The sequence below is a fragment of the Crassostrea angulata genome, chromosome 8, assembly GCF_025612915.1.
Source record: "Crassostrea angulata isolate pt1a10 chromosome 8, ASM2561291v2, whole genome shotgun sequence".
Taxonomy (NCBI): Eukaryota; Metazoa; Mollusca; class Bivalvia; order Ostreida; family Ostreidae; genus Magallana; species Magallana angulata.
The window spans coordinates 29250966-29271219 of NC_069118.1; the positions used below are offsets into that span (position 1 = coordinate 29250966).

Here is a 20254-nt window from a genome sequence, read left to right on the forward strand (position 1 = left end):
GACCCTGACTCCCACCACCCCCTATAGATCAGTGCATGTAATGGCAAATTATTTAAACTCAAATTTTTGAAGAATTAAAAAGTTAAGAGATCTGTGAATCTGATATTTACAGTCCTATCCCTATATCCCAATGACAATTACTGGCTTAAAGACCAGTAAACACAAGCCAATTTAAAACAAGACGTATCAATGCAATACCTACATGCATTTTTATTCATTGATGTGAGTATGCTTGGAAAAATAATCCCTTCAAACAGTATAAAAATTAGTTTGGTAACATGTTTCAACTTTCTTAATAGCTAGCTTAAGGGAACTTATAAAGAAGTAACAAAATTCTCCACCCAAAACATTTAGAAACTACCTCTGACTGGTGATTGTATCCCCTACATGTATGAATGCACTATACATCAATGTACATGCAACAAACAGTTGTAATACATGTATTTTAAAAATGAATACATGTACATATAAGCATATGTGAAAAGTGTTTGGTTTTAACAATCAATTTTCTAACTTACAAGTGATACACATGTGATTGTGTGTGTATTCTCCAAGCTTTTGTGGGGAGGGAGGGGTTTCGTTAAATAAGGAAATCATTTTTATATTATTAATAGAATACCAGATTATGTTTGGAAATAGCTATATCTTTGCACACAGTTTTTTTTTTCATACAGGGATTGATGGTACTAAAAGGGGAAACAACTCATATACCTTAGATTGAAAGAAACATTAATAACACATGCATGCAAAATATGTTCCAGTGGTATTGTATTTGATATAATTGGCATTTTTATTTGTAGTTGATGATTTTTCTCACTAATTCCATAGACATATAACGCTAATAATATGTCTATGGTAATTCATATGCATAACAAACCTGAAGTTACAAAGGTCCATCAAATCCAACTGCACTACATTAACATTAACATTGGATGGAATTTCAGAAACACTAATAAAGGTTCATGTTAGATGTGTAGTGACAATATCTATGGGTCATAACAACAAATAAGGATATAATCTTCAAGATCTTTGGAAAAAAACACTTTGTTTACATGCTGTTTCAACACTGCTCATTTGAACTCTCAGCACAAAAGAGTTCTAAATTGCAAAGGGAGATAATTCATTTTCCAAAAATGTAACCATTTTTAAACTTATTAATTCACAACAATAAGGATTTTAGATAGACGAAGGATTGATGATATCCTTGTTAAACGTTTAGTGTGCCGCATTTTTTATAACACTACAGTAAAAATGGCCTATTTTGATAAAAAATGAAGTTTTGGTCGAGTTTCCATGGAAACTGGTCAGTATATAGACAATATGGCATGTGCATTTTAGATAGTTTAATGTGGTCTACATTCTTGAAAATTTTCGGCAAAATCGGTTTCTATGCGTGCCGAAAAAATTTAAGTGCTTACAGAGAATTGCTCTTAAATACATGTCATTAAAAGTAATTTAAGATAAACATAATGCTGCAGGTCAAATACATATATTGTGATTGAAGCCCTTCTCCACACACGGGCTATGGGGGTAATTACTTGGTTACATAGATATTTGTTTGTATATGACTAATATTTACGGGCACCGGTTTAAATAGTAAGGAGTAGAAATGAACATTCGACAACATTTTTATTTACATTTTTTTGTTGGTTAATTTATACAAAAAAATTGCACATGTAGAGCTCGCGCAAAGAACTAGGTACGGTATATGCCAAAAATGGCCCTATCTCTAAATCGAACGATATTTTACTAAAAGGTAGACATTAAAATGTAACTTCATGAAATAGAACAGTTCTGATAATTTCTTTATAATTTTTGTGTGTGCCACTGCTCAAATATTGTGTCATTTTAGTCACGTTATAATGACGTCGCATTTAGCATCGTAACGTTATACACGTAAGCAATGGAATTCATATGAATCACTTTATGATGGTAACTTTAAATAAGACGGTAAACTGTAAAATGGCCATTATTATATACATATGATTATTAACTTATATCTAATAACAGTAAATAAATAGTCCAATACCTCGTGTGTTTCTAGAAAGCTCAAATTATAGTGCTCCAGATATATAAATCAATGTTAACACATCAGCCCTTACAATTACGTTACATTACATTTATACATTCTCTTTTGAAAGGGTTGATATTTTTTAAAAAAAGAAATAGCTATTGTAAATTAGTATAGTCTTTAAAAATTAAACAAAATCTGATTAATGTCCTTATTTCAATTTGCTTCCAAACTAGTTTCGTTAGGATTTAGACTCGCAGTGTAGTTTCAAAATACGAAATCGAGATTTTTTTTGAAAAGGTAACAACTTGTTTTTGTTATTGGGTGTTTGCGTCTTCGCATTTGCCAGCATCAACGACGAGTTTTGTTTGAGATATGCATGCTATAGTGGCATATCTCTGTCTCTTGTGTGCAAGTTATTTTTCTATTAATTATGTTGACATGCAAGTTACATATGTTGACATGCAAGATAGTTATATCAACATGCAACATACATGTAACTATGTTGACATGCAAGAAAATTACAATCAAATTAGAGTTCTAAAAAATCTCAAATATCGCCAACATGTGACATCCAAGATGCCAGATACGCTATCTATTGATGTCAACATGCAACTTATTTATGTTAACATGCAACTTATTTATGTCGACATGCAACTTTTTTATGTCGACAGGAAAATATGTTTAGACGCAGTTGATAATCCGTTTTATTGCCCTCAGCGTTAGCAATACACTTGGCAACGGGTAACACAACCAATTTTTACATGCCCGTAAATTAAGTGCGTACGGTTCGCTGTAAAATTCACGTCATTTATATAAAAGTGCCTGTTTGGGAGGGTAACAGTTGAAATTGATACCCATTGAACACCATTGTTAACCTCCGCTTTGCGTTGACAATGGTTTTCTCGGGTGTCAATTTCAACTGTTACCCTCCCAAACAGGCACTTTTTAAATAATGCTCTATTGAAACTCGACGAACTTATTTCCGCGTAAAATCACAAGAAGCACATATCGCGGGTTTTAAAATCTCGCTTTTTTTTTTGGACAGATGTAAACTAACTGAAACTATAATAAAAGTCTGGCGTTCGCGATTTTATATTCTCGCGATTTGATTCTAAACAGTTGAGTCGTAGAATGAAGTACTCACGTAAAATAAGAAATATACAGTATGTGACACAAAATGTAAGGGAAAACGGTACAAAACATACTCTTTGATTTATAAAAGTAGTATATTCAGTTTATTTACTCAATAAATTAATTGTATGGAACTTTAATACCATTACCCTTTTTATAAAATTTACCGTTATCACAGTTGTTATTTCTTCAAGAGAATAATATAAAATTTCATATATTTAGAATGAGTTTAAATATTTTCTTTCTTTATTACTTATTACTTATTTTATTGTATATCACAGTCTACTTCAGGAACTTTTTGTTTGATGAAGTCGGGAGTCCTCTAACAATGTCGGGTAAAAAAAATCGCTAAGCCTAATTTATTTCACTTACAACCCGCCTTACTCAAAGAATGTGACGTCATGTAAACAAACTTGTTCTGTACATGCGTTTGAAATGCTTCAAATAAATTTACTGATATTTTCTGAGTGAATGGATCATTCACCGAACATTTCTATAAACATACGGGACTTATTGTTGAAGTAATGATATTTCCTTGTGTTGCGTTAACAAATATGCGGTGGAAAAAAGTGCTACTTTGTAACTGTTACCGAAAGCCTTTTGAGAGCTCGGGAGTGAAGTATGGCGAATGTATATCTTGTTTTTAATCATTTGCCAATCGAAGAATCGTTTCAAGAAGCTCAAAGTAGTGTGAATGAGGAAAAAAATATACAAAACGTACAAGTACGGGGAAAACAAAAGGAAAACATCAGTCAACAGTATACGGTAGGCCTAAATACAGTTGACGGTAGACCTAGTGAAAACAAAATTGATCACGTCCTATATTCATTATCATGATAACAATTTATAACTATTAAAGATATCATTTTTTTACTGAAGATAAATTAATCTTATTTTGTCTGATTGTCGTCATCGATAATTGATTATACGGCGAATATAATCGCATCTGCTCGACTGAAACCACAACTAAAACTCGTCACAAAGCGGGAAATTAACGTATGAGTGCAGGCCTCGAGCAAAATGTAATTATGTATAAATCTTTTCTCTTTTTTATTATATTTTAATGAATCGTGTTTCGTTTTGCTCGAGGACTGCGCTCTATATACATTTTCAAATTTTATAGAAAAAATTGCCTTGAATATGTCAATTTCCGGTAAGCATCGTGCATTCAGCGGATGCTGGTGTTGCTTAGCAACGCTTTACACTATTATTTTTACGGATTTATCGCTTACACTTGACATCATATCCATAATTTTGCATTTATTTACTTTTCATAAACAAAAATGTTGGAAGTTTAGGCATTTATACCATTACAACCGTACCTAGTTCTTTGCTAAACAGTTGTTTATCTTTCTGATTTTTTATAGTTTATAGTTTTGTGTGTAGGGCCCTCTATAATTTAATATGCCTTTCATGTGATCCTCTTGGGATAGAAGGTGTTCACTTGGGATTATAAAATAAGAGGCCCATGGGCCACATCGCTCACCTGAGGAACAATAGGCATGATAAAATCAGCTCAATGGAGTCATAATACAAACTATCTGGACAATGTACAATAATACATGTAGATCCTGTATAAATAAAATACATTTTCCCCTGGATATTCTTATGTTTATAATCATTAGTCCCTTTTCTAACAGGATGATTTTATAGTCATATCATATGTTGAGTATTGCAGTTCTCAAAAAGATCCCTAACAATAGTTTATATTTGGGATATAAACGTACATCAAACTCTGAACCTTCTCGTGAGGCCAACGAATTGTCCTGGGGCCAAAGTCTTAACAATTATAAAGAATCATCTGGCTGATTAGTTTCTGAGAAGATTTTTAAAGATTTACCCTATATATTCCTTTGTTAAACTTTGACCACCCCATTGTGGCCCCATCCTACCCCTGGGGATCATTATTTTCACAACTTTGAATCTACACTACCTGAGGATGCTTTCACACAAGTTTCAGCTTTCCTGGCTGATTAGTTTCTGAGAAGAAGATTTTTAAAGATTTACTCTGTTTATTCCTATGTAAAACATCGAACTCCCATTGTGGCCCAAACCTACCCCCAGGGGTCATGATTTTCACAAATTTGAATCTACACTACCTGTGGATGTTTCCACACAAGTTTCAATTTTTCTGGCTGGTTTCTGAGAAGAAGATTTTTAAAGATTTACTCTATATAATCATATGTTAAACTTCGACCCCCCATTGTGGCCCCAACCTACCCCAGGGGTTATTATTTTCACAAATTTGAATCTACACTACCTGAGGATGCTTCCACACAAGTTCCAGCTTTGCCGGCGGATAAGTTTCTGAGAAGAAGATTTTTAAAGATTTACTGTATAATTCCTATGTTAAACTTCGATCCCCCCTTGTGGCATCACCCTACCCCCGGGGGTCATGATTTTCACAACTTTGAATTTATACTACCTGAGGATGCATCCACACACGTGTGAGCTTTCCTGGCTGATTAGTTTCTGAGAAGAAGATTTTTAAAGATTTACTGTATATATTCCTATGTAAAACTTCGATCCCCCATTGTGGCCCCACCCTACCACCGGGGGTCATGATTTTCACAACTTTGAATCTACACTACCTGAGGATGCTTCCACACAAGTCTCAGCTTTCCTGGCCGATTAGTTTCTGAGAAGAAGATTTTTAAAGATTTACTCTATATATTCATTTGTTAAACTTCGACCCCCCCCCCCCCCCCCATTGTGGCCCCACCCTCAGGTGAGCTAAAAAAGTTAAGTTTACAATTCAATAAGTTGGTTTCTGGAAGAACAGACTTTGAAAATTTTCGTAATAAATATTGACAATTTTTTTACTTTTTTAATCTTTAGCTTTTAAAATCTGTGTACAAACATAAAATTGTGAGCAAATCTCTGTATCTTGCTTATAATTCGAAGCTTAACACTCAAATATGCTTGGTAAAAAGGAATTGTAGGGTAACAATTAAACACAAGAAACATGCACTACATGTATAACAAATAAAGAACACAATTTATTTTTTCGAAATGAATCATATATATACATGTATATACCTACATATTTCCGTCAGCGATATCAAACTCTATTTAAACTGAATAAACTCGAGAAAATGCCGAGCATCTCAACAAAAGCTATTGCATTAATCTACCATTACGCAAAAGATAATGCCGAATTACCGATAGAATGAATTGTATTTCAGTACCCCTACATCACATTTTGCTTAATTTGCGCAGGTAAACAGTTAACTGTTTGATTTACCGAAGTCTCTGTTTGATTTGATACGCAAAAATCACGAAATACAGACGATAGTTCCCAGGTTACAAAGCATAAATAATGAAAACGAAACTAAAATCAGAACAAGCTAACACCAACGTCATGTGTGAAAACTGTCAACGCATTGAAATATTTAGCCTCAATTTACTTCACAAAATCGGCACCAATATATTTTGCATGTTTCAAAAATTTCCCTTCATTCGCGAACTGTTGCACAACAAGCAAATTCATCATAGTCAGCTCGACCCTTTTTCGTATAATGTCATTGCTGCTTTAAGCAAAGAACCTCGTTTTCGAAGTATGGAATACGAGTCTTGGTAAAATGGGTATGCAAACCCGGGCCGTGGCAAAATAAAAGCCGGGGCAGATCGGCAATCTTTAATTCCAAATACGCATTATTTTGCAGCAATATTTACAGCGAATACAAATATACTGGTCCATCAAATATCCCGAAATTTTAATGAGATTGGCAGATTAATACCTGCCAATCTTTTGTTTTGCTCAGTCTTGCCTACCCATTTTACAGTATGCCGAGCCCGAAGCTATTAAACTGATTGAAACACGCCTTTTCTTTATTATTTTTTTCGTAATAACTCAGATTTGAAACAGAATAAGCACTTAATTTTTGCAATTTATATTTTCCTTCCCATAAGGATAATTTATGCTAAACTACGTTGAATTGAACTCGGTAGTTCTTGAGAAGAAGATTTTGAAAAATGCACCCCCTTTTTTCTACAGTTTCAAGGTTTTCTCCGCTTTGAATACAGATTGGACTTTTATTTCTGCAATTTATATTTGCCCTCCCATAAGGATGCTTTGTGTCAAATTTGGTTGCAATTGGATAAGCGGTTTTAGAGAAGAAGTTCAAAAAGTAAAAAGTTTACAGACGGACAGACGGACAGACAGACGGACGGACAGACGGACGACGGGCAAAATGTGATCAGAATAGCTCACTTGAGCTTTCAGCTCGGGTGAGCTAAAAAAATGAAATTATAGTGGCAAGGTATGGAGGTTTACAGTTCATTAATCTGAGGGAAATAGTTACATTTATGTAAACTATTTGCTAGATGGAAAGAATAGCCTGACTGTCTTGTCATTCTTTGAATGGGAATTTATAAATAATATCCAAACTTATCTCTGTTTGAATTGATATAAATATTGTCAAAAGATTTTAGCAGACTAGCTGCGCTCCTCTCTAACATCCGACTTGTTTGGTCCAAAATATTGCACGATTGTCATACGAATACTGTTTTGCTATTTCTTCTGTAGGAAGGATTTAGTGCGATTTGATAGAGCGGCAGCATTTCAAGTACTTGATATAGTGGGCGAAAATATAAAGCAGCTAAACCTATTAAGAAACATGCAACTGTTGTGGATAGTAAAAAAAATGCAACTGTCTCACTTTGGTTACTTTGCATTTTTAAGCAACATGAAGGGGATCTTGAACACTATAATAATTGGAATGGGTCAGTATTGGGTCAGTATGTCCTAACACCTTAAAATGGATTTTGGTCATGGGTCATTGGAATGGGACTCCTGGCCCCTTGTGTTGAGTGAATGTAAACATTCATATTGTATATCATTATACGTACGCATTATTTATACATCATCAAGGGGAATTGGTGCCCATCCATTCAACTGATATGATGTGACAAGTATGTGCTGCTGAGTTTGTATGATGTTGCTAAAGATTAATTGTTATTAAGAATAATGAATATTGATAATTCAATTTCAGTCATTCATTCAGTCCTGGAACAAGCCAATATTACTTGAGTTTATGCTGCTTTTGTTATCATTCCTGCTGCTGCTTTTCTGTAATCATATACATTCATCATCTTTCAAGTAAATTGTTGTTTGTGGTATATTCGAAACGATAAATATGTATGTTTTATGCTGCTGCATTAAATAATAATGCTGTTTTGTTGTGATAAAATTAAAAATATAAGATTTTGTACTGCTAAAACAGTGTTTTAAAACAGCTTGTCATTCAAGAATATGTGTTTTATTTTATGTTGTTATACTTTCATGTTAAATACTGAAATCTGATTGGTTAAGACGCAGTAAATAATATTTACTATTACCCTCAGCGTTAGCAACGCACTTGGCAACGGGTAACATTAAAAAATGTTACATGCGCGAAAATTATGCGCGTACGGTTCGCTGTAGAATTCACGTTATTCCTATATAAAAGCAGTAAAATTTTCCTAAAAATTTTAAAAAAGACATTCAGTATAACAAAATAAATAGTGCCTGTTTGGGAGGATAACAGTTGAAATTGACACCCCTCGAAAACCATTGTCAACCTCCGCTTCGCGTCGGTTGACAATGGTTTTCTCGGGGTGTCAATTTCAACTGTTACCCTCCCAAACAGGCACTATTTAAATAATACTAGACTTGTTTTAACATCAGTAGTAATTTGAAAAAGAAGTGACTAAGACTATATATGCGCTACCATTTGACACAGTCTTGTTAGTCAGAAATATCAACCATTTGCTGAAATATAATTATAATATAAAGTAAATTATTACAAGTGAAAACATAAAATAAAATCTTGTAATGTGAAAATACGATTATTAATTCAAAATGTAGTGTCAATTTAAAATGTCTTCTTATCTATATAATTTTTTTTTTAGAATTAAACTTTGAAAACGATCTCTTTGATAAATTGATAACTGTATACATCTAAGGACTAATTGTTGGATGGTTTGACTTTTAGCAGAATGTCATAATGACCTACATTTTATAATTTCATTTTGCATTTTCATTTTGTTTTAATATTTTAGTGTTGATTTAAATGCTGCAGTTATAAGGATATGCAATTAATTAAATCTGTTTGAGTTAATTATGTCTAGGCTCATAGGTTTCTTGTGTAAGAAAATATTGATACTGTAATCGTTATATGCACATTCATTGAAAACTTTTGCATTAGTGAGTAATGTAGCGGACGAGCTTCGTGTCTTTAATTATCTTTTTGATTAAGTTTTATTTCACTATTTCAGTCAGTTTCGGATTTTTATGGTGCTTTTCAGAAGGGAGATTATTGTAATTATGTAACAAAGCTAATACCCCTGTTTGGTATTATTGTGGGACTCTTACCACTACAAGGTAATGCAGTGTACTCCACCAAGTCTCACCGAGTCACAGTCGCCGGAAGTTCAACTGTTAACAACTTAACATCCCTGTACATTGGAACGGACAAAGGATATGTTATTCAGGTAGCTCATTATTTCGCATTTGTTTGATTTCTATAAAAACTTTTGAGCGAAAGAAATCTTACTTATATTACCATTAACAAAGCCAGTTAATCAGTTAGAATTAGTTTAACCTCGTTTGAATATCCTCAGTTCTTAAACTTGCTTACATTTTGTTCCATATGCAAGATGTGCTATGGCAATGACTTATTTCGCCGAATTGCGGTTCAATTAAGATATATTTGTATACACTACATTATCGTTCTGACTGAAAAAAAAGTTCCTGTTGATTCCTTATTTTGAGCAAGTACTAAATTCCGCGATTTTACTGTTTCGTTTCAAATCGCGTGAATATATAAAATCGCGATCACCAATGTTTGTTGTTATAATAACATCACCAATGTTTGTTGTTATAATTACTTATAGCTAAAAGATGTCTGAAAAATATAAGCAAGATTTTAAAATTCGCGAAGGTTGCTTCTCGCGATTTAGCGCGAAAAATAATTCCTAGTAGTTTAAGTAGGAATCTACAGTACTGGTAACTGCAAATATTTCAATTTAAAAAGTTATCGTTTTACTTTGATTTACTTTTTTTTCAAATGAATTTATCAATCGGCGGGAATCTGATTGGTATAGAAAAGCATATTAACAAGACGTTTGGCACAAGTTGTCTTTACGATTTATCCATCTGGTTTGGAGATCTCAAAGATGTCTTTTTTTTATTTGAAGTTATTATATGATACAGAGAAGAACAAAACAAGCGTGCTTGCAGAATTCAATTTGGACTCGTCGGAGATAAGAGCAATTAGAAGTGTAAACGAAAAGACATACATTATGTCACAAAATAAGGTATTTGTATTTGTTTACCTATGCTTTAATTAGCTGGTGGAGGTCTAGAAAGCTGAATATACATGAAAAAATTATGAAAGGGTCAAAATCTCATAAATATATAGGTATATAGAAAATTTAACAGGTTTTAGCTAGTAATCTTCTTTACAAATTGGTGTTGGTGTTTTAATGAGTGCATGAAAGATATTTCTTTTGAATTGGAACTGAGGAAATTCTATTTACAAATCTAAAGTTCTAAAGACAGACATCCCCTACAGCTGGCTACGATGAATTGTATCAAAAACTGCCCTGTGCCACCTAAATTAAATAATATTGAATTCAAAGTTGATGTAAATTCAAATGTAAAATATCCTTCGTGTTAAGATCAAAATTTATTTCTCTAAAGACCGCAAATTTCTGTCTTTTAAAAGTTATGTCGGTATGCATGCAGATTGCATGCATAATAAATAGACTATCTTAAATTTCAATGATATTACATAGATGCTATTTCTAAGTTTACTTTTCTTTAATTGAAGATTGTGAAACTTACTCCAAAAAAGAATTGTGAACAATATTCAGGAAGCTGTCGGCAATGTATGAATGTTCATGATTTTGATTGTGGTTGGTGTGCAACCAAAGGAAGGTATGCTTTCCAAGTCATTATTATTATATGTACAGTGTAGGACAGGGACACAAATAGTCAATATTATTTCATTTATTATTATATATGATTGATCTTTTTTAGATTAGAATATCATTAGAAATTAAGTATTTGAAACGACCCAAAAATATAAAAATAAGGTTGATTTTTTTATTGCATTAGTATTAGTGTATCTGTTGTTACTATAGCATTGAATCATGATTTTTTGAAGTATACACTCTCATAACTGCAGCGGTGTGTGCATACAAATTGAGTAACGCGCGTTAGCGCGTTATGAAAATTTGTATGCACACACCGCTGCAGTTATGAGAGTGTATACTTCAAAAAATCATGATTTAATGCTTATATTTACATTTTTTTAAACTTCTTGCCTTGTCTGCAAATGTGATTCATACCTTAAAATTCCTATCTTATCCTAAGGGTAAGTTCATATTAATGGAAGAGCCACAGTAACAGCCACAAGCGTGAACTTTGATTTTCGCTTGTGACGTTGCAGTTTACAGCGTTCAACGTTTGTGACGTCATAATAAAACTCGTCAATTTGACCTTTGACTACTTGTTGCATTTAGAGGCATTTAAACATCACGGAATTTAATGGAAAAACACAGTAGAATGTAAATATATCTTTATAAATTTAGACCGAGTCTGATACTGTTAAATATACATAACTTAAACCTTATTTTGTTTTGTAGCATGATAGGGTAAACGTTGTTTTAATTTTTGAGTGCAAGTCTTGAGGTATTTCGAGAGTAAATGCATTGTCTATCTTTTACATAAGAGCATTAGACCTTTAAAGGTACACAACAACATTATACTGTTGATTATTTTTGATTTTCCTTACTTCGTATTTTTCAGTTGCAGCACATACTCTACATGTGAGAGTACTTACTGGCTGCCATCCGTGAAAAACGAATGCTTGAGTCTGGATTTAACAGTTGACTTATCAAGACATGCTTATAAACTGGAAGGAAGAGTCCTGGTAACATCTTTTCTCCAAAGTATTAAAATATATGTTTTATCAGCTACCTGCCATAGTTAATCATCAAATTATTCAAAACAATAAAAAGGACCTAGACACGATTTGGGATCATTTTTTTGTAATATGCTATGAATATGATGGCTTCCTTGTGTATTTCGAATGATTGACCAAAATTTGAACGTTAGAAGTCAAATTACAAGAGAAATACAGAGGTAAGAATTCATTGCTAGGTAACCAAACTCGATTCTTATATTTGTTTTTAAATACTGTACATGTAAGTAAAGAAAATGCCATTTTTGACAAATGACTATGGCATTATTCAATGTGTTCATAAATAATATTTAATTTATCAACAAAAGAAAACAACATTTGATTGATACAAGATATGTAAACAATGACAAGACTTGAGCTTTCTCTACAAAACAATGTTTTCAAACTATCTTGCTTGTAACTCAATAATTGACTTTAAATATTTTGATAAAGCATTAGAAAATTATCTCTCAATTTAACTAAGCCAATACACATTAATTCACGAAATGAAAAATTAATTGTCCTCTAAGTATTTCTTCTGCCTGAGGCAGCGATCGACACTTACCGCAATGATGGGTGTTCCAGGAATTATAAAATATAGTACTTGTATCACTGTTATGGTAACACTGCTGTAAAAATTTCCTAGCGATTAGATTTATGCTAACACACGCACTTAATCAGTCGTCTGAGTTCAGCGTCGTACAGGTAAAGTGCATCTCCTTCTTCAGCGTAATCCAGCGGTAGATAATAAGATACACGCGTAGGTTAATGAATAATATTAATTGTTTATGTTTATTGTGTTTAATTTCATTAATAGTATGGAAACAATTTCTTGAAAGGTATATATACACTGTATTTTGATAGATTGCACAAAAAACATTGGCAATAAAAAATAAAGTCGCCACCTTTAAAGCAATTCATAAATGCAAAATTACTTGTCGGTGAGATATAGTGAAACTCTTTTATATTTTGTTGATTAACCAGTAGAAACTAGCAGACTATTTTTTTCCTATTTATAAATAAAACTCCATATTCAAAAGGTAACAAATTGTACATTTGTAAATAGATGTTGAAATTCATTCTGTTTAGAGATTGGCGCTTTTTTAATGAAAGGGAAATTTTGTCGTTTAACAATAAAAATATTTCACAAATTTAAATAAGGAATGTCAACGTTAACTATAAGAAAGACGGGGGAAAATTATAGTTATGTATACTTTATGTACATTTTGTTTCTTAACAAAAATGTAAATCATTGAAATCATCATTTACACCCATTCCTTGAATCTGTAAATGCTGTACTACTGGCTGTTATTTGCGATGTTAAAAACAAGACCCGAATTTTATCAGTATGATGAGCTGTTTATCATAAAACATTGAGTCAAATACGACAGATAAGTCATTGGTATATGAATTTAAATTAATGTGTTTAATGTAAGAGAAAGGGATGTATTTCAATATTTATTAACAATGCATGTGAATGTGCGCGGAGAAAGTAATCAAGAGAAACAGCATTAGAGAATAGGCATAAACGCAGTTTGTTTGCAAAAAATAACTCTTAAGAATTGTGAAATTGACATAACATTTACTATATTATAATATCCATACAGATGAAAAAATGAATACTATTTACGATATTAATAAACGTGAAGGCCACCTTTTTCACTATTTGCATGGTTTATAAGCAAAGTTTATTCCAATGCTTCAAGTGGTTTTTCCTTTATTTATTCTCTCCCTATCGGTCTGTCTTTTCTTTATTTATAGATGTCCCTCTCTTTTATTTTGTAAATGAGTTAACGCAATATCCAAATGCCGACCACGCTTCATTCATGTTCTGAAATAAGACCCATGACATCACGTGAAGATGAATATTTTTAATTGCGGACTTAATTGTCCGTCTTGGACAGTAGAACAAGTACTTAGTGGATAAAAGTTGTCTTGTCAATACCTTGATATACGCTTGAAGTAAAACGTATAATTTGTAGAAGTTTATAATCTATGCAGTTTGATAAAAAACAGAAATATTTCTTTCTTTAAAAGAAATCTGAAAATTTGTTATGTATAGACTTTACTTGAACATGGTTCAATTTTATTTGAACAACTTAGAATATTGACGTTATCCAATTTTATTTTTCAAAAATGTACTCACTAAGTACATGCATTTGCGTAGGAAAATATATGCATATGATCTGAAAAAATAAAAACATATTTAACCAAATTACATAACTTATTTGGTTAAATTATACATTCTTTACATCTAAGTAAATACATGCTTTTACATGTCACCATTTAAAGGGCGCCGTAACTGACAATTATTAAACTGTAAACACATTTTTATCTGCGAAGACTTTATTTCGCGATTTAACAGAAATAGGCTGATTCACAACAACTATTCGTTTACAGTAATTAAGAGTTGTTTTAGGAAAGTAAGTTATTCTGGGAATAAGCCACCTAGAAAGATTCATGTGTATAAGAATATAGGATGAAACAACTTTTTGTTTGAAACGTATTTTGTTTGTTTTGTATATTTATTGGTGTTTTTAGACTTCTGTTCTCTAAGTGATGAATAATAATTATTGTTGTGCATGTACTTGTTGTAAAAAAAATCTCTCAGAATCGTAAAGTTTTCACTTTTTAAACAACTTATGTCAATTAACAGTTCGTCCGTGAACATTAATTTTTTCATTTATATGTTTTATCGCCTGTATTTCTTTTTCATTGGAAAGACAATATTGACGCCATTGGTATTTATGGAAAATATGACATGTAATCTGGATGGATTTGGTTTTTCAAAATCTCTAAATGCTGAAAATATGTATTGCAGGATAGGTTCTACAGTCAGTACGTATAAATCTCAAAAATCTCTATTAATGTTCCATAAGTAATCACATGCATTGCTTTTAAGTAATCAACAGTACATACGTCAAGTAAAAACTGATTTCTTAAACTACAAGCAGCTTAAAAGTAAAATACTAGGACGTTAATTAATTTTTTTAGTTCTTATTTTCACTAAGTAAGCTATAAATGTGATCATATCAATAAAATATTTTTACATAATAAACAGAAATAAAAACTACGTATTATCCTTTATTTAAACATTATTGATTATGATTACATATCAATGTTATTTGCTGCAAACGATGTTAATAATGCTTTTTTTTGTTCCTACAGTTTTCGCAGAAAAGCCATCCTCTACTTCCGTTCCCGTTGGTGTTTTCGTTTCGATCGTTGTCCTGATATTTGTCTTGTTTTTATGTGCTAGCTTCCTCTTTTACAAATGGTAAAAAATATGTTTTTCTAATATTGTTTTCAAATACAAATTCCAGGGTGTGTCATAAAATTAACTTAAATAAGAAAAATAATACAAATATACCACTCCTGTTTTATAAAGAGCTGTTTTCGTTCAAATTTCCCGTATTTTTCATTATTAATCATTTCATTACTTTGGAATTCCCTTCTCGGATTGGCCCGTAATCAAAATCCAGTAAAATATATACTTGTATATTCTACATTTCATTCTGAAAATTTTATAATAAATGTTTTCATAATTATCTTTTTTTTATTTATTCAAAGGGGAGAAAGACAAGGTCACAAATTAAATCAGAAGAACCATCAAGAAAATATAGCGGATCATTACCAATCTCAAAATGAAGACAGTTCTGAGGAAACCCACACTTACGAGCAACCTCGCCCAGCAACCGCTGAAACACCAATGGGGCATGAACAAGAATTAACAACGTATGACGTGGTCTTGTAAGTCCAGTTTGACGGGCATCGGAAAAGTCGATATTTCATTAATTTTTTACAAGGCATATTATCATGTCTGCAAATTAATTCTGAAGGGATTTCATCATTACTATCGTCAAAACTGCAATAATTTTTCCTAGATATTTTTTTTGTTTGCCGCTAAAGGCTTACGATAATGTAAGACGTCTTTTCATGTAAATCATCAGGGCATATATATAAAAAGAGACCTGATTCAGAATATTTATTTTAGAAGATGTTCTAGTTATATATTATATATGAATAGCATGTACTGTAATTTTTTAAAGTATATTGCTTGTATTTTTTTTTTGTTTTTTTGTTTTTTGTTTTTTTAACAGTAGCTAGATTGAAGTGTTGTTGAATTATTTATCATTATTTTGTTATTTATTATAATTTGCATTGATAACAGAAAGGCTTACCATATAACATGCATGTAATATATTTTAGGTCTTTAATATGATTAAAAAAATGTTAATTTTAACGTAAAAGTTGAACTGTAAATTTTTCCCTGATGTTTTGAGTTGAATATGATTTAAATATGTATACATTGATTTTTATTTATTTTGGTGGCCATTTCATATGACATTGTTCTGTATTTGGCTGGTAAAAAGAAAAGGTGTCACTTCATCATCAGAATATCAAATTTTGACACAACCCTATGTCATCCTTAGATAAAAACTATAGATAAAAGAACGTCCTTTTTCAATCATATCGTTTAACTGAGAAATGATAATTCAAAAAAAAATATTGATTTGTTTGTGGAGGGATATATGCTTTTGAGAACAAAATATCATTTTAACAAATAATGAAATATTACGCTTTATTTTGATGAAAAATTTCCGTTCGTAACACTATAATTATGCGAAATTTCCGACAATTAAGTAATTTCTATAAATATATAAAATCTAGTATAATTGAAGGTACTTATTATTTTCAAAAAGTATTTTGTTTAATTTTACCCAAATGCCTAATCGTCAATCATAGCACATCGAACCTAATTTACCGGAGAAAAAATAAATTTGAACAATGAAATACTTTGGTTTATTTTCATAAAAAATATTTCGTTCGTCACACAACTATTATTCGAAACGTCTGACAATTTAGAAATATCTATAAATATATAAAATCTAGTATCAGTGAAGGTTCTTTTAATTTTCAAAAAGTAATTATATTTGTATATTTATAATTATATTATAATAAATTATCATCGATTATATTACATCGAACCTAATTAACCGTATTTTTGCCATTTAGTTTTCATTTATAATCTCTTCTCTTCTGCCTTATTTAAAAAAAAAAACCTCTCGTTTCAAATACTTCACATTTAACAATTTTAAAAAAATCTAAATGAGCGTGCACGTGGGAACTATTTTGGTTTTTATAATAGAATGGTATTATTTTTTTCCTTGTTAGGGCTTTGGTCAGAAAAAGGTCTTTTGCCAAACGAACACATTTAAAAGACCTGAGGGTTAAATTGGTGATATATAAGTATATGTATCGAGGAACTATTTGCTTTTAAATGTTTTGGACGAAGAGGGGGGGGGGTCAAAAGTGATGGCACGGTTTTCATCGTCAAGAGGTGACAAAAGTAAATAGTAAATGCATTTCATATCCATCATCATATGTTAACATAATATAGATGTGATTGTTTTTAAGAAAGCGTAAAATTAAACAGTACACAGGCAAAGAATGATCTGGACGAGTGACTAGAAACGGGATGCAATGTAAAACTACCTTGGTAGGATAAAATCTTTGCCAGCAATATAATTGACACTGAAAGTGCGTTTCAGTAGTTTACATGTAACACAAAGCATGCAAATTAAAAACATTTGTGAAAGTTGATGAAAAAATAAGATACACTCTATTTTCTGTTCTAAACAACATAAATGATTGAGACAAGAGTTATGATTGGAAAAAAAAACACATTTTTATCTGCGAAGACTTTATTATGAAGAAAAAAAACCTCATTCAGTTAATGGCTACCGATTGAAAAGATGATTTTTATACAAGATCGCCAACATCTCCACGTATTCATACCATTTTTTTTTACCTATTTCAATATGTTTTTATATATTCAATAATGTTACTACTGAATGAGTTTTAGAAAAAAATCATACCTTGATTACTTAAAGGGCCGATATTTTACCATAAAACCGCCCCCCCCCCCCCACCCCCATTATTACCTGTTCAAACTTTAAGTTTAAAGCAATAGCACCTAGTCTGATTAACATGATCAACCGAGCGTGATCTTGCCAGTCCGTAGAATTTTGTTAACTTGCAATTAACAACCATATCTTTTATATCTTCTGTCACGTATTTAAAGGGGAAAATACGAATTTGATTTTTAAAAATTTTTGATATTGATCATGAAATTTATTCATTAAGTAATTGAAATCACACAATTTATATTTCAATTTGTGTGCCCTTATAAATTCCACAAAGATGAGCAGATATAAAATATATCAAAAATTCTTTAAAAACAAACGTATGAGTTTCAAAAGCTTTATTTACTGGTAAAACAGGCATTTGGAACTTTATGTCCGAGTTTTGACAGAACTCCATCTCAAGTGGGTGCCTGCCTTTACATTCAACATTCTTATTGATCGCATGGTTTTCTTAGAATCCTATAGTTTGTTAAAATAAATTACATTAAACAATTACAAGTGCTTAACTGATTGTACTAAGCTTTATTTTTATTTTAAAATAGAATGTATTTACTGCAATTATTTACCAGTGCTTTACACACGTGTATTTAAAGAAAATTTGGACGACACAGACTTCGAAGAAGAACATATAGTCCAACTGTTCGATTGGATTCATTTCCGTAAAAAATCGCTTCATATGGATTTTTAGAACAATAAGATATTCCAACTAGGATAAATTCTGACTTATTATCTATTTTCTGTGTATTAATTTGCTTCCTGTCTACAAAGATTAGCAGGGTTCATGGCTGCCAGTAGACTTCAAGCCAAGGAGGCTTTCACACTTCTATTAATTAAGCCTCGCCTTCACCTGAGATTAACCACCGGGTAAAAATGTTCGGTCTTTAGATAATTCCCAAAAATGTTACCTTCTTATGTAATCAAGGTGATAAAAGAAATGCATAAAGCTATGAAATATAAATAGTAAACAAAAAAGTAAAAATGTTAAATGAGTTTATTAAGCACATACACATAGTCCTCAATAACTTGTTTTTGCAAATAGATAATTACTTGTAATTTTTATCAAATATGTTATATCCACAACAATTGTCACTTCCAAAAGAACATATCATATATACGAGGGTTTACAACACCAACATTTTAATTTTAAAGGACGAATTTCGATAGAATTGGCAATAACGTCGAAGAACCCTGACAAATAATTTTAAAAAGTAAGATAATGAAAACATGTTCATGTAACATTGTGTTTATGACGGTACACAAACAAGTCTGTGGTCTGGGTCCCCGGTGCAGGCATAATCTCGGAGATAATAAAGCGTCTGCTTACTGAAATGTTGGTAGACATACAATTTATGACGTAAAAGAAATTAAATTAGATTTAATATGTGCTCGTTTTTTTATTTATTGCGACCAACCTTTGTGAATGTTTCACATGTGTTCGAGTTAAAATACGGTGACACGTGTAGGACAAATTTATTTACCAAGCAATAGAAATATGTCTACGACGGTAAATTGGATTTTGACGTGAAGATGGAGCAGCGAATATACAATGAACGTTGAAAAGACGTGAATTTCTCTGACAAAGCCTTTGCTTCTACAAAAACTACACGTCGTAAGAGAGCCAAGAGCTTTAATACTGATCAGGGTTATTTTCACTGATTGATTTAGTAACTAGAATTAAAACAAAGAGACAAAAAATGAAGTTCTCTTTACACACTGACTAGGTACAGAATGAATGTAACAGATGATTCACATTAATTTGACTTTCTCTCACAAAAACTCGGGATTGAAGGGAACATGTACATTTTAGCATCTTATAAAGATTTTAGCATCTTATAAAGAAAACAAAAGATGAGCAATAAAGAATAATGTCATGCTTTTTAGTTCGTTTCTAAGGTGCTTAAAACATAGGATCAATGAGACGCGTTCAACACATCTTCAATCAATTGTCTATCATTCATAAAAGTTTGTGTCTCAATCACTTACAGTGACTAGATTCTCGCGGGTATCAAATTTGTAATTAAGGTAATTAAGATATTTGATACATCTCATCGGAAATAGAATATGTTTGCTTATTTAACATATATAAGATCGTGTAATGATATACCGGTATTCATTAAATTAAAAAAAAATAATAAGAAAAACAATATTTTAAAGTGCTTCCGGTGACGACCAGAAGTGATGACGATTCAAACAACATAATATACACATGTATACATACTTCACAAAGTTTGGTT

The 20254-nt window shown here is 31.6% G+C and overlaps 1 protein-coding gene across 1 annotated transcript in view; it reads left to right on the forward strand.

Moving 5' to 3' along the window:
* LOC128158036 (plexin-B2-like) overlaps nt 1-16854 on the forward strand; it is a 28557-nt gene extending 11703 nt beyond the window's left edge. Inside the window, exons 3-9 of the mRNA XM_052820709.1 lie at nt 9404-9619; nt 10325-10444; nt 10960-11066; nt 11940-12063; nt 14817-14931; nt 15262-15370; nt 15664-16854. Coding sequence (XP_052676669.1) covers nt 9404-9619; nt 10325-10444; nt 10960-11066; nt 11940-12063; nt 14817-14931; nt 15262-15370; nt 15664-15847 — 975 coding nt within the window. The 3' untranslated portion in view covers nt 15848-16854. The remainder of the gene's footprint in view (nt 1-9403; nt 9620-10324; nt 10445-10959; nt 11067-11939; nt 12064-14816; nt 14932-15261; nt 15371-15663) is intronic.
* Nucleotides 16855-20254: the final 3400 nt, after the last annotated feature.